Source organism: Malania oleifera, chromosome 12 (assembly GCF_029873635.1).
Source record: "Malania oleifera isolate guangnan ecotype guangnan chromosome 12, ASM2987363v1, whole genome shotgun sequence".
Classification (NCBI taxonomy): Eukaryota; Viridiplantae; Streptophyta; class Magnoliopsida; order Santalales; family Ximeniaceae; genus Malania; species Malania oleifera.
The window spans coordinates 43,814,208-43,836,163 of NC_080428.1; the positions used below are offsets into that span (position 1 = coordinate 43,814,208).

The 21,956-nt window shown below is 32.8% G+C and overlaps 1 protein-coding gene across 2 annotated transcripts in view; it reads right to left on the bottom strand.

The window, feature by feature from the left end:
• Window positions 1–11,388, bottom strand: part of LOC131144092 (alpha,alpha-trehalose-phosphate synthase [UDP-forming] 1-like) — a 79,354-nt gene extending 67,966 nt beyond the window's left edge. Inside the window, exons 1-4 of one of the 2 annotated variants that reach the window (XM_058092478.1) lie at window positions 11,343–11,388; window positions 9,679–10,081; window positions 9,312–9,409; window positions 8,513–8,901 (exon numbers count right to left, since the gene is read on the bottom strand). In XM_058092478.1, the coding sequence (XP_057948461.1) occupies window positions 8,513–8,901; window positions 9,312–9,409; window positions 9,679–10,066 (875 nt within the window). In that variant the 5' untranslated portion in view covers window positions 10,067–10,081; window positions 11,343–11,388. Of the gene's footprint in view, window positions 1–8,512; window positions 8,902–9,311; window positions 9,410–9,678; window positions 10,082–10,991 lie in introns of both variants that reach the window. The other variant, XM_058092477.1, reaches the window with a different exon arrangement.
• Window positions 11,389–21,956: the final 10,568 nt, after the last annotated feature.

Consider the following 21,956-nt stretch of genomic DNA (forward strand, 5'->3'; position numbering starts at 1 on the left):
ACCTCATCAAATGATCCCTAACACCCCTCATCCTTGACCAAAAGAAATCTCTCATGATTCTCTCAATCCTACTAGCCACTCCTATTTGTAGACAGGGCTCTAATCTCGTGCTCTTTAGTTTTTCCTTTTTGCTTTTTCTGGGGTTAACTAGAGGTTGGTATGGAGATGTCTTATCCTCATGTTTTAACATTCTTAATCTATCAATGAATTTCTTCTATCAAAAAAAAAATCACTAGCTTAATAAAATTTCTTATTCCCCATCATGGGTGTTATCCATCGTTCTAGTTTACCTACCACATGCAATTAGGGTGCATGTGCGAGGGGAATGGTAAGGCTTGATAAAGAATGTTAGTCCACAACCAAATAGCTTAATCAAGTGACAATTTAAATGGTTCATATTTGTTGTGTTTTATCAGTAAAAGGTAGACTTCTATACTGTTTCTGTTAATCATCTGCAATGTTTGATGAGTTCCCTTTTTACTTGTGTGGTTTTTAAGCAGTTGGTGGTCTGTCTGTACAATTGTTTGGTTGTTTAATTATCTGGATTCTGGACAGATTGATCTTTTTGGTAGATGGTTGTAGTTCATTGTAACTGTCTGTGCAACTGTCTAGCAGCAGGCAGCTATAATTTTCTGTTCCTCCAGTAGCTGATAATATTTTGTAGATAATTTTTCTGTTTGGTGCATATCTAAACAATTGTATCCTTTGTAGCCTCCACAAATTACTACCAGTAAGCTAAATAGTGGTAATTATGTGCAGATGTCTAAGGCAGTGAAAGTTTATTTGGCTGGTCAAGGTCAACATCGCCCTACTTGTGGTGCTCCTGCAGATGCTGACAATATGCTTGTTGAGTACACACAAGAAAATGCCCAAATGCTTATTTTCTTGTTCAAATCTGTAGAACCCTATGTAGCTTATATGTGTATGCAAACTATGCATATTGATACATGTCCAGTTGTTTAGAAACATGTTAGGCTGCTGTATTCAAGTAATTTGATTTGAACGCATGATTTATCTCTTCAATACTCAGTTGCAACAAGATGATAAAACTGACATCGAGCATTTTGCTTTGCTTTTGTGCAAAGTGCTTCCTGTTTCTGCTGATGTGAAGGAGATGCAAAAACGAGGGCAGCTAGTTGTTCCAAAGTCTTGCTGGTTTGAAGCCTAAATTTTTATTTTTATTTTTATTGAAAAGGAAGAAATATTATCAGGAAAGAAAGAATGTACAAAGAAGCAGAATAAGGAATCCCATTAAGAAAAAACAGAAAAAACTAAAAAGGTCACAGTCAATAAAAACAGCCAATCAATCATGCTGAACATCCTCAAAACACTGCCCCCCTTGAAACAACTTACAGCAATAGTCCATCAAAAAGCCAGATATCAAATATTATCCCAAACTAAAAACCATGAGGCCTTCTTCCCATTAAAAACAAAGAGCAATTAAGAACTTTCACGAGTAGACAAAAGCAAAGTCAAATAGATTCTTTCTTGACAAAGAGGGTAGATCATTTATCGTGTGAGGAATCTAAAGTCATGGGAATGTTAAGTGCTTAATAACACAACATAGAGCATTAGCATTAGATATTTTCAATAAAAATGGAAAAGAAGAGGAAACATGGATCAATGTAAGAGACTTTGATCATGGAACTTGATCTAAGAAAACACAACAAAAAGTTAAAGGTAAAATGAATAAAATAAAGCAACAGCAGAATAGGAGTTAACATAGACATAAGCATTCTTCGGAATAGGATGGTTGGTCCTATTAAAGAGATACCAATGAAAGTTTTAGGTGAATCAAAGGGAAGATGCATGACTAGTGAAGAAAGTTAGTGGCGGGAACAAGATATCCAAAAAGTAGTTGAGACAAAAAAAATGTAGTTTAAGACATGCTAAAAATGTAAAAAATAAGAATAATAAAAATATTAAACTAAAATTTTCAAAATTAGAAAAATGCAAGAAGAAAAAAAAAAAAGGAGCAACCTTACCATTGGAGCAAAAAAAAATGCAAAAAAAAAAATATATCTGTTTGTGAAGCTAATGTAGATCATACAGTGATTTATATCTAGACTGTTAGCACCGGAGGAGTTCATGGGTGGACTTGATACACATGGGTGAGCACCAACTTGACCCAAAAGCTTAAATCTATTGGATCTCAGGCCCAACCATGTATATAAGCACCCATCATCTACTCAATTTTTCCAATGTAGGACAAACTCACAAGTGGAAGTCTCAATAATCTCCCCCTCACTTGTGAGTTCCAATTGCTCCCCCTTAAACGAAAACCATCTCCCTTATGGGAGTAAGCCCAATTCCCCAACAGTTGCTCAAGTAGGCCTTACCACTGACACCTTACGTGCCTCGAATTGCATTCCACGTGCCTCCAAACCAATCTTACCTCCCACATCTTGACCCTATTTGGATCCATCCCAGGCCTAGATGATCCTTATTGGCCTCGGTCACACACTTGGTCCTCCAACTATTAGCATGTCAAGAGAATTAGCTTCACGTCTTGACTTTTACGATGTCCAGGGTTATGAACCGTTGGCTCTGATACCACTTGTTGGCACCGGAGGAGTCCATAGGTGGGCTTGATACACATGGGTGAGCACCAACTTGACCCAAAAGCTTAAAGCTATTGGGTCTTGGGTCCAACCATGTATGTAAGCACCCATCATCCACTCAATTTTTCCAATGTGGGACAAACTCATAAGTGGAATTCTCAACATAAACTACTTGCTTGCTAGAGCTAGAGAAAGAAAGAGGCATATATAATAGTGTTTTAGTTAAGGAAGAAGAGACAAAAGAAAATGGCAAATAATAAACTATTTAATGAAAACCAAATAGAAGGATTTAAAACTTTATTAACAAATGAGAAAGGCTAAAAATTTGAAATTTCTCTTTAAACTTGGAGTCAATTAAATTAAGCATGCATTAAAGAAGATGAAAATGGAATAGTTGTAGGACCAATGATACCTCAATTGAACTCAAAAAATTCTTTGAAGATAACACAATAATATAGTGTACTAGCTTGTTTAACAAAATTATAAGGACTAAAAAAAAATGTCAGATGAATGAAGGAAAAGCATTTCAATACATTTATACAAAAATAAAGGAGATATTTAAAATTGTAATAATTATCGTGAAATTAAACTTATGATTTAGGCATTGGAATGTTGGAAAAGGATGATTGAATAGCAACTAATGTTAGAAACAAGGCTTTCAAAAGATGTGGCTATGCTTGGGGTATCAACTACAGAAGTTATATGTTTATTAAGAAGATCAATAGAATGAAAGAAGAGGGGCTTACACAAGGTTTCAGCGACATACAGAAAGCCTATAATAGGGTACCTAGGGAAGTTCTATGATGAATTCTAGGTTAAAAACGAAAAAGGGAGTACAAAATAGGTATATAGATGTCATTAAGGACATATACAATGGATTAATGAGTAAATTTAGGACTACAGGTGGAGAATCTAGGGAGTTTCCAATCACAATAGGAGTACATCTCAATCACAGTATGTGTACATTTTTGGCTTTACAAATGAACTTACTAGGAATATCCAAAATAAGTCTCCATTGTGTGTGTTTCTTGCACATGATATCCCGGATGAACTAAAGGTGTGGTAAAATGTAACTTGGATAATAGGGAGAAGCTTTAGAATCTAAAGGTTTTTAAGTAGAAATTAGATAGAATACACAAAATGTAGTTTTAGTTGTTTTAGGAGAAATATTGGAGAAAATATTAAATTTGATGGTTAAGAAATTTGTACTAGTAGACTTCAATACCAAGGCAAGTTGCAGGATAGATTGAAGAAGATGTAATACGTAGAGTTAAGGCAAGTAGGGTAGAGTAGATTTTGGGCATCTTATGTGATCATAGAAAATTGTTAACGTTGAAAGGAAAGTTCTATAGAATGGCTATAAGACCAGCTATGCTATGGATCAAAATATACAACAGCTAAGAAGCAGCAAACCCAAAAACTAAAAGTAGTTGAAATGAGCACGCGAGGTTAGATAATGAGTATACTCTAAAAGATAGATTAAGATATGAACACATATGTGGTAAATTAAGGGTAGTATCTGCAGAAGATAAGGACAATAATTATGATTTGGGCACTTGCAATGTAGAAGAAATGATGCACCAGTGAAGAGTGAATTAGTTTATGTTAGTAGCAATTGGAGAGGGACAGGTAAACCTAGAATAACTTGGACTGAGATAGCAAGTCAGGATTTAGCAGTGCTCCGACTTTCAGGAATGGCAGAAGTTGATTCATGAAGTCCACCTAATGGGACTTAAGGCTTGGTTCTTGTTGTTGTTTCTGTTATTAAGCGCATTAGTAACTTAGTTCAGATATGGCCTCCAGCTTCAAACTCCATATGCCAAGATGTGAAGCATCTAAACAAAATTTAGGCATTTGGCAATTGGCACTTATGCCATTTATCTCAGTACACTGGAATTATTTTTTGATGTATTGTTGAACCTTGTAGTTTCAAATTATACTCTTATAATACAAACTGAATTTTTTTTAGATGGTGAAAAGAATTATATCAACAAAAAAGATGAAAGTGTAAAGTCAAAAGGACAAGTTGCCCCCAACAAGAGGGAAAAAATGATAAACCATTGTCATCCAATCTTCATAAACCAGTCAAAGAAACACAACAAAACAGGGAAGCTATTATATATATACAGATATTGAACCATATAGAACAATTATCGATTAAAAGCTTTCATCCAAGCCTAATTAAAGCACTTTACTTGGGGTTAACATGACAAACTTATCATGGGGACAGTGAAAACATACCAATGGCAATTTGCAATTGCTATAGCCAATTTAGAAGGGGATTGGCAGTAATTTTAGGGAATGCAGACCTCTCTCTAGGATCTGCCCACCTTAAATGAGAGTGCAGTCTACAAATGTGAGACCATAGCATAGAAGTATCATGAAAAGGGAGCAACTGCATAGAAGGAGGAACCCACATAAAGAGAAGAGAAGTTGAAGCTAAACATCATCATCCAAAGGGGGAGACACTGGTTGGATGGGTACCATGGATGAGTTTGGCCTCTCTTTTTGGACAAACTTCTCCTTTTAAAAAAGTAAAAGCATGGTATAACACATGTGGCAAACCACTTTTTCAACTTTTTTTTGGATAGGAACAAAGGAATAGAATACAAATATCACAGACTAAAAAACATCCTCCTAAAAGCAACCAGACAACCAATTATAATAAAGCCCCCCTCCAATCTCTCTTGGTCAATCAACAAAATTCCTTTTAAAAAATGCGCCCAAAAAGAAGCAAGGAAGACAACCCTATCCCATAGTAAATGTGAAGTTATTAATTTGCCACTAAAGTCCTAGCATTTCTCTCAAGCCACAAAATCCAAAAAAGAGCAAAAAATGCACAATTCCATTACACAATATCTTTCTTAATCCTCCACAATCCCATAACCATATTGTAAAAAAAAGCTCCGAAAATATATGAAAAAAGCCCTCACCTCACCAAAAATAGAAAAAAAAGTTGTCCTAGAGCTGCTTAGCCACCCTATGATGGAGAAAAGATGCTTATGGGTGAAACCAGATTCAGAATAAATAATGCAAATATCCAGGCTTGCAACCTCATAGAGCCTAAAAATAAAAAAATAAAAAATAAAACCTCATAGAGCCTGCAACAAATCATTAGTAATAATCCTATTGAGAGCCAGAGTCCATATGGAAGTTGTGGCTTAAAAGAGCCTAGCATTCTTTTGAGGTTTTGGGGGGTCTTTCACTTTCTGAGATTGGCAGCTTTGATGTAATTTTTTTTCATTTTTTTAAAAGATGCTTTATCCTCTTTATACTGTAATTTTTCTTTATTCCTTTATTAATGAATCTATTTTTGTTGTCCGAAAAAAAAAATACAAAAAAAAAAGATTCTTAGCATTCCACGTAACATATATTAATCAAAGGAAAGAATGGGGGCAAGAACATTTCAACATATGATTGAAAAAAGATTTTCTAGTAAAAGAACCAAAAGCATCCCCGATCCAAATCCCCAAATCATCCCTCGTTTGAGAAACAAAAGAAATCAAAGCTCTCAACAAAATAGTAAGCTCAACAACCTCTCTTTCATAGAGATCTTGAAAAAAAAAAATGAAAATCTCAAGAAAGAGAGCCCTTCTCCCCACCCCCCCAAGAATAAAAGGAATTAATTGAGGCATTATGCATGAAAGATGCTCTAAAATGACAAGGATTCAACCACTCCAACGAAGCCACATCCATTCAAATATCCTCCCAAAACCAAAAGAGATTCTCATTACAAACTCTGAATCAAGTTAGAGGATGGAAGAAACTAGCAAGATGAGAAAAAAAGTTCTTAGGCTTGCTTGAGAAACAATCAATTTTCTCTAGTATCCCAACCACTTTAATGCATCCCATTCTTACTTCTAATAACCTTGTGCCACAAAGTGTTAATCTCCAAGGGGAACCGCCATCTCCATAACCATTTCCCAACTAATGAGGGTCCCTTTTTTTTCAGACACCACATTACCAAGGCCCGGCCCCCTTCAGATTTAGGTCTCCTAATCATGTCCAAACTAACAAGGTGATCTCTCTTCTTATCACCCACACCGAACCACAAAAAGTTTCGCATAAACTCTCGAAAACAGCCACCACACTCACAAAGACTCTAAAAAAAGAAAGAAAATAAATAGAGAGATTAGAAAGGACAGCAATAGTGAGCATAGAATGGCCCCCTAAGTATAAATAAGCCCACTTCCACCCCTCTAACCTTCTGCTCACTCTCTCCACCTTGCCAACTTTTAAAAAGCTAGTTTTTAGCATTTTGGGGAACTTATAAAAATCACGAAGTTGGATCTTTTAAAAGCTAAAAGCTAGCTTCTTTTTTTTTCAAACAGATTATACTATTCCAAGAGTGTACTTAGTTTTCCTCAAATATTACAAAATTGTCTATGTATAGTTTTCCTCAAATTTTACAAAATTGTCTATGTATTAATTATGTTTTTCCTAAAACAACATATACATTTTGTTCATTTTAAATATTTCAAGCACCTCACAACTCTTCTACTAAACTCTTAGGATCATATTTTTCTTTCAAACAGCTCCTTTTTCACATGGGGCGCCAATCAACTTTTATGACAACCTGATTTAGCTCTTTTTCATAATTCCTTTTCAAGAGTTCCTTTTCATTAACCAGAAGGGGGCCATACTAATCCCAAGAGTGTTGCATGCACATGCTTCAAAAATCAGACCATTGATCAACCATTTTGCAAGTCTTTCAATCTCAAACCCATCATTATCTATTTATGAGACCCTTTCATAGTTTAGCAATAGTCAAACGTAAAGCCATAGACAGGCACGATATCACTTTGGGTAGGGCCATTCTATTATGAAGTCACCCAGACAGAAAAATAAAATCAATCCTTGTTCCAAGAGTTCAAATAACTCGAGTCAATTCCCATTTAGTCGCTACAGCAAATGCTGATAATCTGAGTCCCTTCACTCACCTACCTTAATCTCATGCTCAAGAAAAAGGAAATGGTGTGGACTAAAGACTGAAATGATTAGGGCAATAGAACCCAATCCCCATTCCCTATAAACATTAGAAGACTTCAATGGATTGTGATAATTACTCGCTTAGCATCATGTCAATGCCATTCTTTTATCACCATTGCTGCTGTTGTTACTGATTCCTGAGAACAGAGCAACAATTGGCAATCCAAAAAAAAAGGGAGCAATTATAGACAAGGTAAATATCTAACTCCATAAAAAGTCCTAAGATGTCATTATTAACCATTTATTTTTTAAGCTAAGGAGCAATATTCAGCAATGTCCAATTGCGGACATCACTTTTTTGAATTGCATACAAGCTTTCATTCGATGTTCTGCATGGCAACACCAAACACCATTATTCAAATATTTAACCATCTGATTTTTCAAATTTTCATAGAAGACATTTATTTGAAATGTTTTCACAATTTGATTTTTCAACCAAGTCTATCAAAAATATTTGCATGGTTGATGAAAATAGAATCCAAACTCACAAGGCAGATAACAGAAGATGGAGGATAAACCTTGGATGGGACACCACAAGCTGCAGTGACGTACATGTTGAATGGGATGCAACTTCTTCTATAGAGAAAAAACTTGAATATGTGTTTGCAAATCCTTGCTTGTATTAAAATTAAACAAAAATTTCACTATGTTAAGTATTTTTTCATTCCATGTTCTTATGACAATAAAAACATTTTTTATCACTTTGTTGTTCAAATTATGTCCATTATATCCTTTTCACAACTGCCGCTACATAAAATTTGTAGGATCAACTAGACTATTTTACTAACATGAGCTTATGACATCTATATACCTTAATAGTTTCCTCCTTCAAACAATTCACTTGATTTTTTTGCTGTTGTTATGTTCCCACCGCAATTAAAATCCTTCTAGCATGTAAAATATATGAGACACAAAAAAAATGGTGTAATTAACAACTCAATGATGTAAAATAAAAGACATACCCAACTAAATCAGCAGCAAGAACGGATCTGAGGAGCTCTGATCGGGATGGGAGTGTTCTATGTATTTCTGAAGAAGGAAAAGGTGTATGGAGAAACCAACCAACTTTCATCTTGCTGTTATGTTCTTTTAAGCATTTTGGAAGAAACATTAAGTGGTAATCATGGCACCAAACGACATCACCCTCCTCATAATGCTTGTTTACCACATCAGCAAACATTTGATTTGCCTTCTTATATGCATCAAATTGAGATTGGAAGCTGCGAGTAGTTGCAAGGCGGTCTTCTTGTGGAAGACCAAGATAATGGAAAAGAGGCCACAATATGTTGTTACAATAGCCATTATAATATTGATGAACTATCTCTTCATCAAGGAAAACCGGTATGCACCTCTGCAGTCCAAAAGCAAACTTAAGAAGGAGAGGAAATAAAATGCAAGCAGAAATGCTAGTGAAGAGAGTGGCAAGGTAGACATGAAGCAAAATTAAGCATCAATATTGTATTTTGATATTGTAGATGACAAATTGCACTCAGTATCAATGGGAACTACAAATGGAACCACGTGTGAGCTCCCACACACAGGGAGAGATTATAACATCTCAAAGTAAAGATTAACAATCAATATTGCAATCAAAGTCAAAATCTGAACACTAACATTTCTGTGCTTCACGAGAAGATTGGTTTCATAAATACTGTAGTTCAGTTGCAGAGCAAGATTACCATAACTAATGATTAAAGGAGATGAATTTATAAGATGTTAGACCAATGTAAATTTCAGTGAAAGGAGCCAACATTTTCTAACCTTTTCAGCGAGAGCTTTAGTGAGTGCTTCCTTTCCAATTTCATCAGGCACATTTACTCCAGCCCACCCAATCCATCGTGCCTCAAACTCCTTCACACCTTTAAGGATGCAAGTCAGAATAATTAGCATTAATTTTGGAGAAGGAAAAATCTTAACATGCATAAGACAAAGTATTGGTAATATTATGAGCACAAAAATTGTGGAAAAAAAAAAATAGAACATATAAATACACATGAACATATAAACATAAAGAAAATCAAGATACATAAACAAAAAAAGCATAAAATGGAAAATACAACAGCCAAGAGGAATTCAAAATCATTAGTTCAAACTTCAAACTTCAAATAAAATTTTAAGAAGCGCTTACCCAATAGTGCACTGACTAGCCCCCCTACACTTATCTCCAGTTGCCATGAGTTCTCGCCCTTCCTAACTGCAGAAACCGGCAGCCTGTTAGCTACAACTAACAAACGTTGTTTTGGAGGCCAGCCATCTTTCCTTTCACGTGCATCACCAAGCACTCTTGCCACTGCAAACCCTTCCAAAAATTCTTCTTCATTGGTAAGCCCCCGACCATCACCCTCGGTTAAAAACAGATCATTCCCAGAGAGCTCAACCTCTGTGTTACCATTTCTGAAATCCTCATTTGGCTGGAGAGACCTGTTGAATTTTCGTAGCTCTCTTTCCCTCAAGAGCCTTTCCAATCTACTTGGGGTGGTGGCAGGGAAGTTATACTTGTTCCCAGGCATACGCATGGATTGTACCTCAGCCTGCAATTTGCAGAGCACAATTAAGTAATAAGCACATCACTCAAGCTCATAAAAAGAAGATACAGGCACTCATCCAGATGGCAAACTGACTGTCTTTTTACAAAAACTCTGAATGAATTCCTCATACATTTAAGACCTCAAAATTCTAAGAACCAGCAGACCAATTGTAATAGACCGAAGCTCTTTCGCTGTACATGCCCCGACTCCAACACTTCCATAAACTTATCATGTAATCGAATCATTACCGTTTCAATTGCAATAAAAAAAAATGTAAAGAACTTGGAAATGAAAAGGCATTCACTTTTTATCATTTTAACCAAAGAAAGGCATGAATAGAAAGGGAAAAAAGAATGGCATGGGAAAAGAAAAAAACTAAAGTCAAAAAGAAAGCTCAGAATCAAAGAAATAATTGAGGGGATAAAACTCTGATCCAGTTTTGAAAGTGGAAATAAATATCTGGGTCTCATTCTTGTATGGTACATCAAAATTCAACCAGAAGGCAAAGAAAACTAACATAAGATGACCATTAACACAATAACACATCTTTACCCAAAACAGAAAAAACAAAGAAAATTAAAAATGGGAAATAAAAGAATCGGGTATAAAAATGACCATTAACATATCAATGGCACGCGTTCATGAAAAAGCTAAAAGTAAATATAAAACTAAAACTGGGAATCGTAGGCATCATTAAAACCCAATAATAATAATAATAATAATAATAATAATAATAAAAATTCAACCAAGAAGACAGTTGTATCAAAAGCCCAGATGAAAATATAAAAATAAAAAATCAAGAACAACCACAGAACCTCGTGCCAAGAATGAAGCAAGAAGAATTGTCGAAGATTTTTTAAAAAAAAAAAAAAAAGAAGGGAAAAGAAAAGCAGGGCGAGGAAAGGGGTCTCACCAAATGATTTTGCAAAATGTAGATCTACTCAGATGATTTTAGGTTCATCCCCAATCGTGACACGACTATTTATACTGCTCCCGAACAAGCTTTCAAGAAGAAACGAGGGACTGTCCATATAGAGACGAAGACCAAGTTGGCAGAAGCGATATTTTTTGGGGGCTGTGGTCAGGAGGGAAAGAGAAAAACGAAAAATCTCAACAGAGAAGAAGATTATCCATCCAAATCCAATATGGCAAGAGGAGGAAATCCTTGTGGGAAGGTTTGCAGAGAGCACAGGGCACAGCTTTGAGCCATGCAGGCGACACCAAGGCTAAATTCAAAATATGCATTTATTACTGCGCAACCCACCTAGCCATGCCAGACTGCCACCATTAGACGTTCATACCCCTCCCCCACCTTCCTTCTTTTTGATCACCATTAATCAACATAAGCAATCCCCCTTTGTTAATAATTAATATAATTTAGCTTTCTTATACTTTCAAAGAGGATTCCATGGGATTAGAATATATATATATATATATATATGCATGGAAAGACCCTTTTGTAGATATAAAGTGTTTTAATTTAAAAAAAAAAAACTTTAAAGTCGGTTTTCAAGGACTCGATTCTTTGACGGACCGAATAAAAATTAAATGTTGTCAATAAATTTATTATGAATAATATGATAATAGTTCATAAATAAAATTAATTACATTAGTAATTGACATGAATCCTTTTTATACTAAACCATTGACAATAATAGGCAAAATATTAATAAAGTCCTTAATTAATCATTTTACTTTCAAATACTCAAATCATCATATTAGTTGTAAGTCACATAACAAGTCATTCAACCTTATGAAAAATAAATGGTGTGAACATATTAATAAGTTTAAAAATGTTGTAATGTTAAATGGAGATTTTCTAATATCAATAAAATATTATTTAATTGTAATATTTTACAATAATTGTAACATTATACCTATAATATGTATCACATACAAACCTCTTGCCTTTCTTTTGTATTTTTTGGCTACCAATCTCAAAATTTGAAAAAAGATGTGATCTTCTTCTTACAATTCTAAAATTTCCTGAAAGAAATGCGACTATTACGGACATTAAATGTTAACGATAATTTATAAGATTTTTCAAATTATAAAACGCATTTATTTACTAACACTCAAAAGTGATTAAAGTCTTTTGTTTTCTAATATTCATTTGAAGTAAAAGTTTTCTCTTTTTATTTTCTTGTTATATAAATAGAAGGGAAACCCTCTTTAATCTCTTTATTATGCACACGTTTCTTTTGTCAGGTTTGAAGTTAAAGAAAACGACAAATTCATAATTTGGATCTTTTGTTCCTCTAACAATGCGCATGAAAATAGTGTGCCAACTAACTGAGTGCATGTTTCCTGTATGACATGTTTCCTCAATTTTTAATTCATATCTTTTTATGTTTTTTTACCATTATTAAAAATTGTACGAAAGTAATAATTAGAATTAATTCTAAAAATGAAATTTAATTAATATTTACAAAAACCCTCTTTAATCTCTGTGCTCTACAAACGTTTCATTTATAAGTTTAAAGTTTGAACAAAACGACAAAATCTTAATTTGACTCTACTACTCCCTTGTCTGACAATGTGCTTATCAACTGTGTATCAACTGACTAAGTGTATATTTTTTGTATGGCATATTTTCTAAACTTTTAATTCATATCTTCTAATGTTTTTTACTATTATTATAAATTATATGAAAGTAATAATCAGAATTAATTATTAAAATGAAAATATAAGCTTTTATTAATATGTACAAAATTTAAAAACTAACAAAAGGCATGTTTACTTTTTTCTTAGAAAAACCCGTTTTAGTCTCTTGGCTCTGCAGACGATTCTTTTGTAAGTTTAAAAAAGAGCAAAATGACAAATTTATAATTTGGCTCTACTGTTCTTCATCTAACAATGTGCATGCCAACGGTGTGCCAACAAGCTAAGTGCGTACTTCCTGTGTGACATATTTTCTCAACTTTTAATTCATATCTTTTAATGTTTTTTACTGTTATTATAAATTATATGAAAATAATAATTAGAATTAATTATTAAAATGAAAATATAAGCTTTTATAAAAGTAATAATTATAATTAATTATTAAAATGAAAATATAAGCTTTTATTAATATTTACAAAATTTAAAAACTAACAAAAAACATGTTTACTTTTTTCTCAGAAAAACTCACTTTAGTCTCTTTGCACTGCAGACGTTTCTTTTGTAAGTTTAAAAAAGAACAAAACAACAAATTTTTAATTTGGCTTTACTGTTCTTCATCTGATAATGCGCATGCCAACACTGTGCCAACTGGCTAAGTGTGTACTTCCTGTATGGCATATTTTCTCAACTTTTAATTCATACCTTCTAATATTTTTTACTGTTACTATAAATTATATGGAAGTAATAATTTGAATTAATTATTAAAAATGAAAATATAAACTTTATTAATATTTACAAAATTTAAAAACTAACAAAAGACATGTTTACTTTTTTCTTAGAAAACCCCGCTTTAGTCTCTTTGCTCTGCAGACATTTCTTTTGTAAGTTTAAAAAAGAACAAAACCACAAATTTGCAATTTGGTTCTACTGTTCTTCATCTGACAATGTGCATGCCAACAGTGTGCCAATTGGCTAAGTGCGTACTTCTTGTATGACATATTTTTTACTGTTATTATAAATTATATGAAAGTAATAATTAGAATTAATTATTAAAATGAAAATATAAGCTTTTATTAATAAACCCGCTTTAGTCTCTTTGTTCTGCAGACGTTTCTTTTGTAAGCATAAAAAAAACAAAATGACAAATTTGTAATTTGGCTCTATTGTTCTTCATCTAACAATGCGCATGCCAACAGTGTGCCAACTGGTTAAGTGTGTACTTCCTGTATGACATATTTTCTCAACTTTTAATTCACACCTTCTAATATTTTTTATTGTTATTATTATGAAAGTAATAATTAGAATTAATTATTAAAAATGAAAATATAAGCTTTTATCAATATTTACAAAATTTAAAAACTAACAAAAGACATGTTTACTTTTTTCTTAGAAAACCCCGCTTTAATCTCTTTGCTTTGCAGACGTTTCTTTTGTAAGTTTAAAAAAGAACAAAACCACAAATTTGTAAGTTGGCTCTACTGTTCTTCATCTGACAATGTGCATGCTAACAGTGTGCCAACTGGCTAAGTGCGTACTTCCTATATGGCATATTTTCTCAACTTTTAATTCACACCTTCTAATGTTTTTTATTGTTATTATAAATTATATGAAAGTAATAATTAGAATTAATTATTAAAATGAAAATATAAGCTTTTATTAATATTTAAAAAATTTAAAAACTAACGAAAGACATGTTTACTTTTTTCTTATAAAAACCCGCTTTAATCTCTTTGTTCTGTAGACGTTTCTTTTGTAAGTATAAAAACAAAAAACAAAACGACAAATTTGTAATTTGGCTCTATTGTTATTCATCCGACAATGTGCATGCCAATAGTGTGCCAACTAACTAAGTGTGTACTTCCTGTATGACATATTTTCTCAACTTTTAATTCATACCTTCTAATTTTGTTACCGTTATTATAAATTATATGAAAATAACAATGAGAATTAATTATTACAATGAAATATATATATAATTAATGTTTACAAAATTTTAAAACTAACGAAAGACATGTTTATTTTTTTCTTAGAAAAACCCGCTTTAGTCTCTTTACTCTGCAAACGTTTCCTTTGTAAGTTTAAAAAAGAACAAAATGACAAATTTGTAATTTGGCTCTACTGTTCGTCATATGATAATGAGCATGCCAACGGTGTGCCAACTAAGTGTGTACTTCCAGTATGACATATTTTCTCATCTTTTAATTCGTACCTTTTAATTTTGTTACCGTTATTATAAATTATATGAAAATAACAATGAGAATTAATTATTACAATGAAAATATATATATATATTTTTAATTAATGTTTACAAAATTTTAAAACTGATTAAATACATTTTTTTTCCTAACAACAAATAATAATTAAAAGTATGATTAGAAGAACAAAAATAGGAAAGAATACAAATTAGAAAATATTATATATAATAATACCTTTGTCTACGTGTGTCTTCTTGACCACAAAAAGAAAAAAAATTAAGGGACTATTTGGTATTATTATTGTTTTCCATTTTCTATTTCTATTTCTGCATATCGAAAAAATAGATTATAAAAATGTATTTATTTATATTGTCACTTTTCTATTTCTATTATCAGTTTTCATTAGTTTGTGAAAAAACTGAAAAATTATACTTTACAATTTTTAATTGTTTTAGATTTTAAATTAAAATTAAAATTAATGATCATATAAATTTAAATATAATTAAAATTAAAACATAAATAATTTTTAAAAAAATAATAAAGACAATTACAAAATATGTTGAATATTTTTCAATTGTATGCCCAATAAAACTTTTATTGTAAAGTAAATTTTGAAAGCATAACAATTAAGTAAAATAATTATAATAATTTATTTTTTTAATGTGTTTTATTCGGCAATTTTATTATTTTAATTATATTTTTATATTATCATTTTATTTAAAAGCAAAAATGAGTATTAATTAATTATTTTTAAATTTTGTTTTAGTTATAAATATATATAAACAAAATAGGTTGTTAGTTTCTAATTTTTAAATTTTATTTTTAATTTTTAATTTTCATTTACAATTTTTATTCCTATAATTTTTTTTCAATAATGATACCAAACAGGTCCTAAGGAAATACAAAATTTGAGTTCAAAAGTAAGAATTTTTACTTCTTGAGAACCCAAATTTGGCTTCAGTGGTTCATCTTTCGACTCCCAAAGGAGATTGAAGATCGGGACTGAAGTTTTTCCAAGGCGAAATTTGGAATTGCCGGTGGTGAGTGGCTGTCTCAGTGATACATACCTTATATATATATATATATATATATATATAATAACGGTTTATTCACACTCCTATTGAGATTCTTGAGAATGAGATGAGTATCACATCTCATTTCCATGTTTGTTTGAGAATAAAAATTTGGGTGATGGATATATTGATAAATGTAAGGTTATTTTATTCCCACCTTTTCTATGGGTATGTTTTATGAAAATTTCGTATTATTTTGTGTTTTGGGCATTAATACCCCTATAATATAATCATACTATATTATTAGATTTTAAGTAATAAATTACTGATAAACTAAAAGTAAAAATTTTAAATTAGCATACATATTAACCATTTTAATTACAATATACATTAAAATATTAATTATAAAGTTATAATTAAAAATTAATTAATTATCAATTAGGGAATAATTAAAATTTTAACAAGAAAATATTAAAATGATAATTAAAAATAGTAGTTAACATCAATCTTAACTATTTTTTATTTAGGAAGAGAGCATATATTTTATTTGGGCTTTTACTTGTTTTTATTTGCACATAGATTTTCAAATGCATATATTTTTGTCTTGTGCAAAATCATTTGAAACCAAAATCCTAGGTTCTTCGGTTTATTCTTGAAAAATATTTTTTGGAGAAAATTTCTTATTAAGGTTTAAAAATATTTATAGACCCTTACTCCGCATATTTCATATCATTGGAGTATGTATATTTGAGCTTTGTTGTGTACATTTCTACTCATATGTTTTAAGAGCATTTTCATGTGCAAAAATATTTTTCATGTATTGGTTGGGTTCAGCCCATTAATTGAACTAGGGAATCTCAACCCCATAAGTGAAACCGGTTCGGTTCAATTCAAAAATTGAACTGGGAAGTCTCAACCCCGTAAGTGAGACAAGTTCGGCTCAACCTAATAATTGAGCTGGGGTTTTCCTCATCTCGTAAGGAGAGGATGTAAACGGCTTCTACTCCGTCTGGTTAAATGAGCAGGTTTAGTGGAATCCTTAGGTGGTATGCCCAAGGCGGGGACGTAGGTTGATTTGACCAAAATTCGATAACAAATATCTTGTGTTACTCTCTCCCTATCTCTTTTAATTCCTGCACTTTAAATTCAGTATGTGTATGCTTATTTATTTACTGATATATTAGTTGCATGCACACCTTTATTTTAAATGAGATATGCTGCACACGTGTATGTCTGCACTCATAGTTCTATTATTTTACATACACGTTTGCGTTATGAATGAGATATGATTAGTGGTGAATCGACAAAATGCTTAATTAGCCGAAAAGTTTTTAAAACCCAATTCACCCCCCCCCCTTCTTAGGATCACACCAAAGTCAACAAATATTTTTAATACCGCAGATTAAATGGCCCCTTAGAAATCTATCTATTAATAGGTAAGAAATCATTAGATCATCAGAAGCAAATTGAGATTAATCACAATGTATATTGAGTTGAGTTTAGGAATATATAGATTGAACATAAGTTTAAAATTGTGTGAATTTGTACAAATTGATGTAGTATAATGTATATTGTGTTTTGTACAAAGTAACATATCCTTAAAAATTTGAAGCTTGAATTTTTTATTCAAACATGACATTAAAATTGAAATCAAGAAATTTGAATTTTAAATATATAGAGCAACTTTAAGTGAGAAGTGAGAATCTAAATATACTCCCAAGAGGGGGGGGTGAATTGGAATTTTAAAATTTCTTTGCTTCGTTGTAATACAAATTCCTTAGTTGAGTTTTTAACTTCAGCAAAATTTTTCTTTCAGTAATCAGTCAATTTTCAACAATCACTCAAATATAATATTGATAACCAACCAAGTATAGTCAATATTCTATCTAAGTTTAAGTCTTCGATGTTAAAGCTCAGCTGATAAATTCTAAGTTTCAATTTAGGATTGTTAGAGACAAATCTCACAATCTTTTAAAATTAAAAACTCAGGTTTTATTCCTTGACAATGAATAATATAATTTCAGAGATTTGATAAAACTTGCAACTTTAGCAAAATACTTTTCAGTTGTGATATTCAAAATCAAAATTCCAGCAATTCCCAAAATTCAGCAAGTGTTAAAGATCATACACGCATATTATATTCTTGCATAAAATTAAAGAGAATAAAGAGAAAAGCTGAGAACCAGATTTTTTATTGGGTTCAACCAGCAGCCTACATCCTTACCCCAAGCAACCACTTTGAGGATTTTCCTTTCCAACTTTCTTTAATAGGCTAAGTTACAACCTCTTTCCTTCTTAGGTGGAGATCCCTCTCTAACAAGAATACCCATTCTTTCTAGGCAACAATCCAATACCCCTGAATTGTCAAACAACAAAAATAAACAAACTTTGTGTCATACAAGATAATCTTTCTGTTAAAGCAGATTTGTACAAATTAAGAACAAGATACTTCAGCAATATAAACATATAAAGATTGAAACTCAGAATTATATCATCGTGGTTCTATCTTGATTTGAAAATCTCTGTAGAAAGATCAGAGAACCGTGAGTTTTGATTAGCAAGAATACAGCAAAAACTTCAGCAAAAGGTTTTTCAACAATAGAGCTTTGAACGTGTGAGTAGGCTTGATTGCTAATTGTTGTTAGTGTATGTAATTCTTGAAATTAACTTGTATTTATAGAGTTAAAAAGTATATTTTCATATTCCCCAAGTTACTTACATTGTTTCTCAAGTTTTCTTAAAGTTTGGGGGCCAAGCAATCAATTTTGGAAACTTTTCTTAGCTGTTTTAAATTTGAAAATATGAATATTAGTCACCTGTGACACTAAGGTCAGTCACCTGTGCCTTTTAAGTTCAGCATATTTTTCAAACATAGAATGGGGTCAGTCACCTATCTAGATTCTATCTCGATTATGTTTACTCAATTTTATCAGCATAATTATGTTAGTTACCTGATGGTGTTTTATCAGTCACCAGTCCTTGCAACTCATATGCTTTTAAGAAATTTGTTTCCAAAACTCTTTAGTTTTTAAACTTGGAATATTGAAATGAGACTTTTAAAAAGTATTTTCCATAGTTTTCAAAAATAAGTCTCTAAGTCAATAATAGTTCCTAAAAGTTTCAAACATTTATATTGAAATCGTGAAGTACTTACATGAGACTTCTTAAGGATTATGACTTTCTAATCACTAAGTCTTCATTTTGCTTCCATTCTTTATGCTTGACTTGACTTCTTGCTTCAATAGTCTTTAACTTCATCAGATCTTCTAATTTTAAGTACAAGCTTTCAATAGACTTTTCAATCACTTAATCTTGATCTTTTATCAACACACTTAAATCCTGAAACTTCACTTAACCAAATATGTTAAGTTCCTTTAATTTGTTATCATTAAAATAAGATTTTAAAACTTGTTAGGCCAACAATCTTTCACTTTTTGATGATGACAAATAATGAGTAAAAATGAGTAAGCGATAATAAGGTTTCCCCTTATAATAAGTATCAACTTAACAATATTTGAAAGGTATGTTAGTATTCATATAAACATTGTTGGCCTAGTAGTATGTCTAAAGGGGGGGTGAATAGACTTTATTCCGTGATGTGCTCACTTTCTACAAACACAAAAATCTTACCAAGAGCAAGTGCATAAAATTGTCGTGTAAAAGGAAATGTAGAAAATCATGATAATAATATAAACGAGATAAAAGAGAGGAAAAGCTTAACACATTGATATTTACATGGTTCGGCACCCCGCCTACGTCCATGCCTTGAAAGCAACTCAAGGATTCCCAAAATCCACTAAAATCCTCCTTCGGGCGGAGAAGCCAATACACACCAGCTCACAAAGAGCTTCAACAAGGTGCTCACTTAGAGACACCCAAAAACAGCTCACAAAAAGCCCTTGTTTACAAAAGGTAGATGAAAATTAAATGTAAGCTAGAATACTCAATTGAGCTAGTTAAACCAATAAACTCCTTACTCAATATCCTCTGTCAATAGAGTAAATGCATGACTAAGAGTAGCAAGAAGAGAGCAAGTGAGTTTGTGAGCAAACCCTAGAGATGACAACACCAATGAATGATCTTCTTACAATATGATTTCTCTAGGTAGGAAGTAAATGCTATTTACTCCTATTTATACATTAAATAGGCGAGTGTAACACTGGAGAGCCGTTGGGCATTTATAAATGTAAGACAAAATTCCAAAATAGTCGTTCGCAGCATTTAATGTTCGCTGCTGCCCGACGTTCGTTGACAAAGCCTTGTGTTCGTCGACGAGCTCTTCAGTAACTTCGTCGATGAAGCCCTGTGTTCATCGACGAGTTGCTGGTTCTGAATTCAGGTACCTCTCGGTATATTTTCGTCAACGAGAACCTGTGTTTGTCAACGAGTCCTTCATGTAATTCGTCGACAACGCCCTGTATTCATCGACGAGTTGTGTCTCTGAATTCAGATGCCCTCGGTATCTTTTTGTCGATGAGAACCCTGTGTTTGTCGACGAAGTTTGTGCTAAACTCGTCAACGAAGTCCTGTGTTCGTCGACGAGATCCTCCTTCTTAAATTTTTGTCCCTTTAAGTTTCTAAGAAGGTTCTTGTCAGTTTGGGGGTTTCTTTATACACTTTTAAATGACTTTACTAGTGTGTGTGTGTGATACGCCCCTTTCTTGCTCTTAGTATTGAGTTTCACTCTATGTACAAGATATTTACAAGATGATATCTCTCTTATTTTACACACTCATTTTTCAGATGACTTTGTACATTTTTTGTATTGTTCATGAATGCTTTGAGAGACTTGTGCTTCTGGTCATGACATGAGTTGCTTTGACTGTTTGTTGGTTCAGATGCCATTCTTTATACCTAAAACATATCTTAGAGAAACGTTAGTGACCTTAAGAGCAGCTAACGGGTTGATAACATCAAAACATAGTAGGAATAAAAGACCTTTAACTATTTGGTCTAACATTCTCCCCTTTTTTGATGATGGCAATCCATTAGTGTATCTTAAAATAATAAGTGCTCCCCCTTACTAAATAGAATGGTTTAGAGTTTAAATAAAATTCTCCCCCTTAATGTTTGCATTTTATAAAAGAGTATTTTATTTAAATTTTGGCAGCATGTTGTTTATGAATGTGATCGTTTCCATTTAATCCTGCATAAACCATGACAGTTCAGTATATCAATCAATCAAGTACGCAAATAGAGCATTTACACTTAAAAGGATGCAATGATTATTCCATTACTAATTATATGCCGTGCTTACAACGAGTGTTTTAAAGCTAATAGTATCAACTAGAATTGTTTTCTAATTACATCTGCATACATCTGAAAAATGAATCTAAAACTACTTCTCCCCCTTTGCCATAATCAAAATTGGGGGGTTAGCGAGACAACATGCTACTCGGGAGGGCGACCCAGTCGATCAAACAGGGCAGCAAAAGATGCGTCGAGAGTGTCGAAACGAGCGCGGTTAGCACTTTCTAGCCGAGCAAGAGATGCATCAATAGAGTTAAATCGATGGCGGTGTCGAAGCTCGGACTGCGTTATAGTATCTGAAGCTCGTCCAAGCGTGTCAGTATCTGACCATAAACGGGGTCCTCATGCTCGCCTTCTTCGGCTTCGACTTCCAGGGCAGCCTCAACCTCATCGACAGGAATAGGGCCCTGCTCATGGGCTTTGACCCACGTGTTAGTGGCTTCGTCCTTTTTGAAGTGCATGCGACGAAGAGTCGCCTCAGTGTAAATATCTTCGGGCGTAGGACGAATACAAGGAAGGCTGGCGCGAATGAGGTCGAAGTGATCGAAGAAGGTTGTGAGGAGACGAGCGTATGGAAGACAGCCGCATTGCCGCTTGAGGTCTTCTTCCATGTTTTGAACGATGATGGAGGGGAGATATATACCCCAGCCAACCTATATACAATACATGCAAAAAATGTCACCGAGGGTAACCCAATCTCGGCCACCAGTTCGAGGACATAAGTTATATGTGATGATGTGATGGAGGACCCGAAATTCCACAGTGAGGTCCTTGGATTTTGGGTGAGCGAGTGCGGAGATATGAGGGTTACCGGTAATA